This window comes from Grammomys surdaster, unplaced genomic scaffold, assembly GCF_004785775.1.
Source record: "Grammomys surdaster isolate TR1022 unplaced genomic scaffold, NIH_TR_1.0 218, whole genome shotgun sequence".
NCBI classification, from domain to species: Eukaryota; Metazoa; Chordata; class Mammalia; order Rodentia; family Muridae; genus Grammomys; species Grammomys surdaster.
Window position 1 is genome coordinate 3,520,687 of NW_021604663.1, and position 11,365 is coordinate 3,532,051.

General features: G+C 47.4%; 1 protein-coding gene across 1 annotated transcript in view; it reads right to left on the reverse strand.

Moving 5' to 3' along the window:
* Positions 1 to 10,249: 10,249 nt before the first annotated feature.
* Positions 10,250 to 11,365, reverse strand: part of Pnldc1 (PARN like, ribonuclease domain containing 1) — an 18,340-nt gene continuing 17,224 nt past the window's right edge. Inside the window, exon 19 of the mRNA XM_028772754.1 lies at positions 10,250 to 10,480. Within this exon, the coding sequence (XP_028628587.1) occupies positions 10,417 to 10,480 (64 nt within the window). The 3' untranslated portion in view covers positions 10,250 to 10,416. The remainder of the gene's footprint in view (positions 10,481 to 11,365) is intronic.

Sequence of the window (11,365 nt, forward strand, 5' to 3'; positions counted from 1 at the left end):
TGTTATCCCCTATGGGAACATAACACTGTTATGTAACCACTTTTCTCTGTTCTCAACTGGTGGCTCGCTGAGATTGAAGTCCTTCATTCCTCCTGGAAATAAATGACAAGGCACACTGAGCACATGGCACGCTTGCCCACTGAGGGCTTAACAGGAGCTAGTACTTTTCTCCAGTCCTGGGGATTGGATCTGGGCTCTCATATGTGCTAGGCTCGTACTCTAGCCCAGAGACCTGTCTTCCCAGCACTAAGCTCTGCGTGTCCCAAACACTATCATCTTCCACTGTTGTCAATCCACTGTCACAGATAGAAGTAAGAGCCTAGAAAGGTTATAAGATATAGGTGGTGCTGAGCCAGACTGCAACCTAAGGAGTCGGCCCTTCAAATCCACCCTTGAGACCGTAAGACCCAGCGCAGTCTTTGAGAGGTACTATAAACTGTGTATACTGTTGTTATCAATACTTCTCAAGTTCCTCTCCCTTGACCTCCTCTGTCCTGTGCTTTGGATGCGTCAGAGGGAAACATGTTAGTCCATATAGGGGACATCCATGTTCTCTTTCAAAGCATCTTTCAGTCTCTGCACCTTGAGAACTCATCATGGGACCAGTTGAGAGAGGGATGTCCCACGAGTCCTTTAAAGATGGCATCCTATAAGAGTTAGAGGGTCCTCAACAAGGCGGGTGAAGCTTGGCTTAGACATGGAGATTCCCACTTTCTCCCCTGCCTCCCCTTCCTCTTCCCACCTATCCTCCACCCCTATCTCCCTCCTTCTCTGGGTTTCTTCTATTTTTGTTTTTTTTTTTTTTTTGAGACAAGGTCTTACTGTATAGCTCAGCCTGACCTCCAGCTTTCGATGCTCCTGCCTCAGACTCCCGAGAGCTGGTTTTCAGGAATGTTTCAGCATCCCCCATTTCCTATCTTTTGTCCCTCCTCACTCCTTCTTCCTGTTGCTTAAATATGAGCTGATTACATGCCTAGGAACAACATGCAATGCATTTTTTATTACGAAATGTGTACACAGCAGACCCACGCTCTCCCTCAGCTCCCTCAGCCACTTCACCACCATCCCTTTAGTCCTCGGCTCTGCGCTGAGCAGCTGATTGGAGATGCTGCTTCTGATACTTCTGAAATGGAGTGTTTTCTTTTTTTTTTTTTTATTGCAAAGAAAACATTCCTTGGTAGTCCCAGGGCACTGTGGATGGCCTTTGCTATTTTAAGGTCAGTCCCAGCTTCTTTCCAGCACTATTAATATATTTTGCTCATCCAGTCATTTTCTTACTGGGAGGATAAACCCAGAATGCAACTGGATTTCATAAAATAAGTCCTTAAATGTAAACCCGACAAGACTAGGGATCATACTGACCACTCTAGCATTTGGTGGCTTTGGGCCTGTTCCAACTAAGATGAGAAGTTCCATCTATAGCTCACGAATTAGAAAATGTTTTTTTTAATAAATATGACAGCAGGGTATAACGTATGGGATGCTTGACTAAACCTAGAATAAAGATGATGGGATATCAATAGATACATGGGTAAAAGGGTAACTGGTGGGTGGCTTATAATCCCACTATAAACAAGCAAAAATGACCCACAGTCAGAAGTGTTTCAACTCAGTGAACTCAGCCATCACCAGAAACGGAGCCCGGCATGACAGTATCTCCATAATGGAAATGCCCAGGGCTGGGAGCAGGAGGCTTCCTGTGTGTTTGATGCTATTCTGAGCAACCTAGTGAGATCCTGCCTCGAAATAAATAATAAAATAAAATAAAACATCTGAATGTCGTTTTAGCCCACACATATGGAAAAGCCAAAAATAAATTGCTGTATGTATGTGTGCGGTACTGGAGGGACAAACCTATGGCTTCACGTCCTAGGCAAGCCCTGATCCTTAATCCCAGCCAAGGGTGACTGTTGGTGAGATCGTCTATCTTTGTGGGGTTCAGCGTACTCCATCCTGAAACGGGTCTGGTTTGTGGAGTTTTGAGAAGTGGACTTTTCCTTTGGTCCTGCTGCTGAGTTAGGAGGGTGTCTTGTCAATAACCTGGGAACACAACCTTACGTCCTCGTCAAACACGCAGCTGTGAGAAAGTGCCTGAAATCACTGGCAGGCTAAGACGGGATGCTGGGACACTGGGCCGCTTCAGAGCTAGAAGCCAGACAACATCGTTGTTTCCATAATGGGCACTTTACTTCGATGGGGAGTATTTGGCTTGCTCTGAGAAACGCTGTAAGGGATTGTCTTGGTGACCTTTCCCCTGAATTTGACAACAGGACATAGCTGTGAAATCCTGTGAAGCCACGAGAGCGACACCGATAGCCTCGCGTTTTTCTCATTTTTGTTTTTAATGTCAAAAGGCTGAGAAACAAACTATGACCACCACCCCCAAACCCCACCCAGTCCCTAAAGCATCGCCAGAGGACCACTCGCTGGGTTAAGCATTTCCTTACGCTCTGCTCCTGACGGAGGCAGTTACTTATTTCAACCTCCAGGGGTCGCTCGCTCTGCTTTAGAGAACCACTGCAGTGACAGAAGGAGTTATAAATGGTGTAATTTCAAGTAAACAGAAACCTTCAGAAGCTTCCCTGAGAACTGAAGGAGGCTCTTTGAAACTGGGGGGAAGTCAGGCAGGAGCTAGAAGTTTCCTGGACTCTGCCCTTTCCTGACCTTCATTCCATGTCAATTCAGGGCAATGAAAATGTCCTATTCTAAGCCGGGTGGTGGTGGTGCACACCTGTAATCCCAGCACTTGGGAGGCAGAGGCAGGCGGATTTCTGAGTTCGACGGCAGCCTGGTCTACAGAATGAGTTCCAGGACAGCCAGGGCTACACAGAGAAACCCTGTCTCGAAAAACAAACAAACAAACAAAAACCCCCCCCCAAAAAAAAAAAGAAAAAGAAAATGTCCTATTCTGTATCACTGTGGATCGAAGAAACACCAAGTGTATGTCTCCGAATGTATGTTCCTCTCTGTATTAGTAACTGTGCACTTGATAGCTGAAGCCAGGCTGGCGACATGGCTCAGTAGGTAAAGGTGCTTGCCGCTAAGCTCCATGACTTGACTTGTATTCCACACGGTGGGAACAAAGAACCAACCTTTGCAAGTTGTCCTCTAACCTCCACACGTGTGCTGTGACATGTGTGCACACCCCCATGCACGAATAAATAAATAACATAAATGTTTAAAAATTGAATAGGAGAATTCAATCATCAAATGTCTTTGTTCCCATATAAAAGGAGATGATGCCACATACTATTATAACACTGTTATCATTTAGTCAGTTATAAACACTATTAAACTACTGTTCTTGTATGTTCACTTATAAACAAATTGTAAATCACTTATAAAAAGTTGTGAAGATGTATTCATTATGTATATAATGTTCTACCCACATGTATGCCTACCTGCCAGTAGAGGGCGCCAGATCCCATAGCTGATCATGAGACACCACGCAGTTACTGAGAATTGAACTCAGGACCTCTGGAAGAACAGCCTGTGATCTTAACCTCTGAACCATCTCTCCATGCGCTGAGCATGCGCTGTCTGTGGCTTTGTCCAGGGTGCTAGGAAAGGTGCCTTGTGAACCTGTGCTTTTCTGGGTCCCCTCAGCCTCTAGGCCAGTGGTTCTCAAACTTGCTAATGCTACAGCTCTTTAGAGTTGTACATGAGGAACCCAGTACAGTTCCTCATGTTGTACTGACCCCCCTAACCATAAAATTATGTTCACTGCGACTTCCTAACTGCAATTATGCTACTGTTAATGAATCATAATACATAATCTAATATTTCCAATGGTCTTTGAAGACCCATGTGAAAGGGTCCTTCGACCTCCCAAAGGGGTCACAACCCACAGATTGAGAACCACTGCTCTAAGCTGATCAATCCGTGAGGTCAAGGCCTGTGTACAATCTCTCGTCAACTCTAGAAAATTTCAGACATCCGAGAGGTACACTTCTTCTAGAGGCTCTGAGTCAAGTGAATCACAACTGCCTGTAACACCAGCTCCAGAGGGGATGCAAAGCCTTTGTCCTCTGGCCTTTGTGGTCATGTGCACTCACATCTCATACCACCATACAGACACACACACACACACCACACATATAATTAAAATAATAAAAAATAAATCCATAAAACCAAGCAACCTAAACAGCATGGTTGCACACACATTTAGTCCCAGCACTTGGGAGGCAGAGGCAGGCAGATCTCTATGAGTTTGAGGCCAGTCTGGTTTACAGAGTGAATTCTAGGACAGCCAGTGCTACTCAGAGAAACTGTGTCTAAGAAAACCATAAAAACAAACAAACAAATGCCATTAGGCAGCATTTAGACATTGGTACCCTTACTCTTGGCTGCAGCTGACTGACCTTAGTTAAGGAGGAAACCCAGAGATTCCTACACATTCCAGCTGTCAAAGCTCGTGCTTGTCCCCACCCTTGCCCACTTGATAAAAGGTAAAATCAGAGAGAAAAAGCACAGTGAGTCCCACTGCTCCTGGGTGCTTTTCCCTGTGTGCTTTCTCTCCCTTCATGCGGTAGAAAAAGGAGCTGGCCTTAGCAGGCGTGGGCCCATGGATGTCTTCCTTGCCCCTGCCCAGAGTCAACATATTGGACTATTCTGGAATTGGGGGGCTGCATTTCCAGGCTAAGGGCCCAAAATGACTGGAACCAGGGCACAGAGGGAAGGTACAAGGAGCAGGGTGAGTTCCTGACTGCGGAAGTGGTGGTATCAGAGGCCCGCTCCTCACAGGCTGGTCGCTCACTCCTCAGGTAAGTCTGGAGCATGCTTGAATATGTACAAGGCCTATGGACACTGCCTTAAGCAACTGTCTGCACAAGGAAGAGACAGCTGACAATCCCTGTTTGCTAGGAGGATTAAAATTGAGTGGTTATTTAAAGTAACACTTTGGTTTTTACCTTGTTTTTTATTATTATCAAGACGGGGTTTCACTATTTAGCCTTAGCTGGCCTCAAAACTCACTTTGAGGACCAGGCCACCCCAGGGCTGGGATTACTAGTTCTTAGCTTTCCTGAGACAAGAAACTCAGGTTGGTCTTGAACTCAGCAAGTAGTGGAAGACGGTCCTGATCCTTCTGTCTCCATCTCTAAAATAACTTTTAAAAAACTATTTCAATTGAGAGAGAACGTAACTCAGTGGGTAGACTGTTTGATTAGCATGAGTGAGGCACATAGCAGGTGGCCGTAGTCCCAGCACCCAGAAGGTAGAACCAGGGGCTTAAGAGATGGCTCGGTGGTTAGGAGCACTAGCTAGTCTTCCAGAGAGCCAGGTTTGGATTTCCAGCACCCACACGGCAGCTCACAACCCCCTGAAACCCCAGTCCCAGGGGGTCCCACACCCTCTTTCTGGCCTCTGCTGGCATGCACACACATGGTACAGACATGCGTGCAGACAAAACATCCACCATACATGTAAAATAAGTCATGCTTCTTAAAGGGTGGAAACAGAAAAAGGAGTTCGAGGTCATTCTTGGCTACATAGTAGATTCGAGGCCCCTTGAGACTTTGGTCAGAGGTATTACTGGATGGAAATGCTCAGAACCAAGGTGGCTACTGGGGAGATTGCTTCTACCTGCACCCCAGTGAGGCCTGAAGGGAATAATGAGACTTAGCCACAGAGACATCAGACCCTTCACACTTGCTGCATTGTTAAAGCATGAAGTCAACAGTCAGAGTCTGGAGGGGATGGCCAAAGTGACATCAGGAGATGGAGAACTTGTTACCTGCCCTACTGTGGTTACCAGAGCACCTGACCTGCTAACCTGACTGAATGGAATGCAACAGGAAAAAAACTGGGGGTCTGGGAGAGGCTGGGGAGGTGAATCAGGATCCTGAGGTCTCACAGGAGGGAATAGGGCCCTTTGGATTGGTAGAAACGGAACTGATGAAGTCACAGGGCCCAGCACTGCCCTATACCAGACCTGGGAATACAAGTACCTGTGAGAAGAGGAAGAGGCCTCTAACAGCTGGCTCAGGAACAGTGATACAAATAAGGTGACGGGTGGTGCCACTGGCTGCTTTGGCCTGTCCAGACAGACTACAGATGATGCGGTGGAGGTCGGGGAGGGGGCTGTGACTGAATAGTAGAAATACTAACTTGTAGCTCCCTGCTGAGAAGTCTAGTCACATCTTGCAGACACCAGTCACTACTCCAGAGCCAGACCAGGAAGCCTATCGGAGACCCCTACCCTGTTCCATCACCCTGTGGGGTTGCTGGGAAGAACCAGAGTCACTTGACAAAGCCCATGGCCCTTCCAGCGTCACATAACTTCACCCCAGCCTTTAGAGCATGTATCATGCAAGCTTTGCATCAGACACTATCCCCCAGAACACTGTGTGCCTACAAAGGCTGCCTCAAACACGATTTCCCCGTTGTAATATTCAGTCCCCTGGGGGACTAAAGCTCAGTGCTTAAGAGCACACAGACTAGGAACTGTAATGCTTTCTCCATACACATGCCTCCTACATGTGCCATGGTTTCCTTAGGGAAAGTAAAGGGTGACTATTCTTCCCATAATTCCTCAGTATGTGTTTGTCCATCAGTCCTGTGTCCTTGGATTAGAATATTAGATTGTATTAGAATATTTGATTCTAAACTTCTGAAATTTGAATTCTTTAAATTTCATCTCTAAAAAAAAAAATGTAACTGGAATTTTGGCTTAGAATTGGGATAGAATTCCAACAGCTTCTCAAGTGGCCCCAAACATACCTCTACCACTTTGTACTATGGATATATTTAAAATAGCATCCTCAAAAACTGATAATTATAAAATCAAACTATCAGCCAGTTCTAAAAAATGCTGACGAAGCCTTCGAATGTTCAGCCAACATTTAGTTTTCTATGTAAATATAAACAAGCAGTTATCTTGTTAGTTTGCAAATTTGTCTTCATCTGTAATGTTAAAAGTATACATATGCCATATACCAAAGGGGGGAAAATATGATTAGTAAAGAATTGGGTTTTTTTTTTTCTGTTTTAAGACAGATTCTCACTCTATAGCTGTGGTTGGCCTCTAACTCAGAGATCCACCTTCCTGTGAGCTGGGATTACATGTATGAACCCCTACGTGGCTTAAATGCTTGGTTTATATACTTCATAGATTTACATGCCTGAAATCATCTGAAAATATCTTGGGTGAAAATGGACTGGGAGGGGGGGAATCTAAGAAACTTGTCCTGGTTAATGATTAAAAAATACTACAGGAAGAGACCCGTCTCTAGCCTGTGTAACCTTCCCCCACTGTAATACTCAAAGCTGTCCCTTGTGGACTGAGGAGATGGCCCCGTGGTTAAGAGCACACACTGCTCTTTCAGAGGACACCAGGCAGCTCCCAAACCACCAGCAACTCCAGTTCCAGTGGGTCGGACATCTGGGCTCCACGGGAACTGCACATACACACACCCTCAGCAGTCACACATACATACATACGTACATACATACATACATACGTACGTACATACGTACATACTTAAAAATCTTTAAAAAAAAAAAAAAACTTTGCCAAAAGCAGAGGGCATGCTGCTCCTCTCTCTCCTTGGTCAATGGACTCGGACACATCCTGTCAAAGGCCTGTCTGTTTCTTCATTCTTGCGTGATCACAATCACAGAGTCCCCTGTGCATGTCACAGTACTCGGGGCACCACAGAGTGAAAAAACATGGGTGGGTAAAGGCCAAAGAGCGACAGAGTACTGCAGAAATGGCATTTGAGCAAGAAACTGGTGGACCTGAGTCATGTGACTTGGACTACAGGGGTTTAGAAAGTCTATGTTGAAGTTCTATTGGTGCCAAAAGGCCTAGAAGGGGCTCCCGCCAATCCGGGTCGGGGCAGTATGGGCACACAGGGCGTTCGTGGCGTCTGGCTCAGGAGAGAGGCTGCTAAAGTAAAACGGGAACAAGGAGCTGGGCCATTTACTACTGCGCTCTACGCAGTGCCTGCTTGTGGGAGCCCCCCTAAGAGGACGGTATAACTGAGGGCTGGGCCGCTGGGTGGTGCCTCTGGGAGGTGAGGAAGGTGCAGGAAGTGAGGCCTGATGGGAGGTGCCTGAGCCTGTGGTCTTCAAGGTACATTTACACTTTCCCTCCCACCATGGGGTTTCTTCAAGAGAGGAAACCAGCTGGGCCTGTGACCTTAACTTCCTTAACTGGTACCTCATCCTTTTCAGTAAGGTAGCACCCTCAGGTCCTTGTGAGCACTGTGACACTAAGGAATATTGGATCAACTGGTCAGAGGTCACCAGGCACAGCAGCCTGACACATCCCATAATACTGACTGAAAATTTATTTATAAACTTATAATTATTTATTAATAATATTGACTGGAATGGGGGAAAGGGAAACATTGTGATTCTTGACTGAGGGTCTCTGCCCTTCCCCTTTGGTGGTGCTGCCCATCAGTCATCTCAGGGGAGAACAGGCTTGCTCAGAGAGTCAAATTCTTGGCTTCTGAGCTTAATAGATTTAGGAGTTTTGGAAAGCTGGAGAAGAGGCAATGGGATAAACGCCAAAATTCCTGGACTCCCAGAAGCAGACTCTTGAGAGAGGCTTTATTTGGTTTATTTTTTCCACAGGTCTAAAAACTTAGAATGGCCTGTTCATGGCAGACCTCCTACATTCTGAAGAGTTTAAGTGAAGTTATGGAGAGGGGGAAAAAGCATGTTGATAAAACAGCGAATTTCCATCCAAACAGAGATAAGTGTCCAAGCAGCTGGGCTGCTGGGAAGCCAGGATTGCTGGGAAGCCAGGGCTGGTGGTCCACAGGCCTATGTGGACAGCAGGCTACAGAGGCCTCAAAACCATGTGGGACCTCCTTTGAAAACCCCACATCCAGATACAAGAAACCAACCTGGGAACAGGCTGGCATCAAGAAATCAGAGGCCACCTGTGAGGAGCTGGCACATGATTTGGTCCTAGAGATGAGAGAACAAAAAGTCAAATGACCTTTGATCCTGGTGAATCTCTGTGAGTTCGAGGCCAGCCTGGTCTACATAGCAAGTTCCAGGACAGCCAGGGATACAATGGTCCCTGGTCTCAAAAAACATAAAAACAAACAAACAAACAAACAAACAAACATCCAACGGGATGGGATGGGAAGCTACCTAAGACCCTGGGACCAATGGATTTCACCCAGGCTCCTTAGAGAAGCTGAGAAAGATAAGATGGTGTTACCAGGGTCAGGAGGCTCTGTGGACACTGTCTCAGAACAGAAAGGTCAGGTGAAAATGGGTGGGGTTCTATCAGCCAGCTCCTCCAGCCATCCTCTATCTCCACAGGGCTAAATCCTGCTGTAAACAGCAGGCATGTCATCTGAGGAAGGTGGCCTCTATCAAGGGACGGTAAAATGCAGTTATCAGGGCAAGTGGGCTCAGAAGCTGACCCACCCCAGGGACCATGTCAGCCCTGATATAACGAAGATGTAGGGTGGGCCCTCCAAACTAGAGCCTACCTATGACCTCAGTAAAAGATGGCAACGCAGGACTATGGGGACCAGACGAGAAAGGTCTCAACAGATGGGGGAGGGGGTGCAGAGAGGCCCCGCTGTTTGAGGGCAGCAACACAAGCCACCTTAGCCCAGAGAACAGAGTTTGATTCGAGCAAGAAGGGACTTGGAGAAAAAAAAACAATAAGACTCCTGAGAGATGACAAGTCCCTGAGAGTCTGGTGTGCGGAGACTGACTTCTCGGCTCTGGAGAGAAAACGCAATGCTTCTCTCTTCACCTCGGAAAAGGCTTTAAAAACATTCTGGTGAGATGGCCGTGTCCAGTCTTCGAGCAGTAACACATTAGTGCAGCGCCTGTTCCATCGTGTAACTATGAACTTCACACGCCGCCTGTGCTGCTCGGCTGGGGCAGGACCAGCAGGAGTGGAGCCCTGGGAGTGGCAGGCACGGCCACACCTCCCCAGCGTGGGTAATTCGCATCGCTCCCTTCTGAGACGGGGCTCATGCTTTTCCTTCACATTCTGTCTGCAACTTCTCTCATGCTGACCTGTTCAGGGTTTGTTCTTCTGTTCTTCTACTGTGAGTTCCATGAGCCTACAGCCCTGGAGGCCCGAGTGTTCTTTGCATCCCAGTGTTGGCCCAGTGTGGTGCTCACACAGCATCTACTGAAACCGCTGCAGCCCCTTCCCTCACACACAGCCACCAGAACTGTGGGCATGCTGGTGCAGTGGCTTTAACCCCGGAGGCCAGTACTTCTCCCAGCACTTGACAGGAAGGAATGCATTAGCCACGTACAGAGGTCCCACATGCAAGGGTTTCTTTATCATCAGCCATATTTACACATCCACAACAAAACAATATCTACAGAGGACCACATGGGTCTGCATGAAAACAAACTGATTTATACAAACGAGTCACGAGGGCCATCTCCAGAGGCTAAGACAGAAGCTGAGGAGGCTCACTGTTCTCAGGGGCTGGGTCTTCCCAGGAGAAATGCAATCATGGCCCAGGTGGTGACTATGCTGCAGACCCTGTAAGACAAAGGCACAAGTCAGAGGCCTGGACGAGACAGTGGCGACTGGCACAGGCTCTGCTCTCTACTCTCTGCTCCCAATTTTGTTCAAACAAATGTCTTTTTTTTTTTTTGAGACAGGACTGAAAGTATTCCAGGCTGGCCTTAAATTTGCTAATGTGGCCAGAGATGATCTTGAATTTCTGATCCTCCTGCCTCCACATCCTGAGCGCTGAGGTGACAGGTATGCACCACATTTAGTTTAGGTGGTGCTGGGCACTGAAGCCAAAGCTCCGGGCATGCTAGGCAAGCCCTGTACCAACAGAACTACATGTCCAGCAAGAACGTTCCTTCAACCATCCTCCAGGGGCTGACCTTCTGCCTCTCTGGGTCAGTACAGATGAGCTGCCTTCCCTAGAGGTCAAAGTCAGAGACTGATAGGACAAGAGGCTGCCTGCAACTGTCCATGGTAGTTACAGCTCTTAAGGATCAACTCCAAGTCTGTTTTTCCAGTCACTTGGGCCCCAACCTCAAATGTGACTTAACTCTGCTTGGGGCCACCACTTGCTTGGTTCCTTTCCCACTATCCAGGCTGGACCATTTCACAGCCATTATTTGCTCCCTGGTGCTCCCTATCCTCTGCCTCCTCTGTTCCCCCCCTCTCTGCCACACACACACACTGGCACAGGAGACAGCATGGGAGTTGGATTGTGTCCCCTCCTCCACTCAATCCCATGTCCACAGTCCTCACTGGTGTAGCCTCGAGGGATGGGACCCATTCCTTTCCTTATCCATTTTCTTGTTCCCCTTCGTTGGCCCTCTGCTCACAGGCACCGCCATACAAGGGTCACTCGCTGCACACACACACACACACACACACACACACACACACACACACACACAC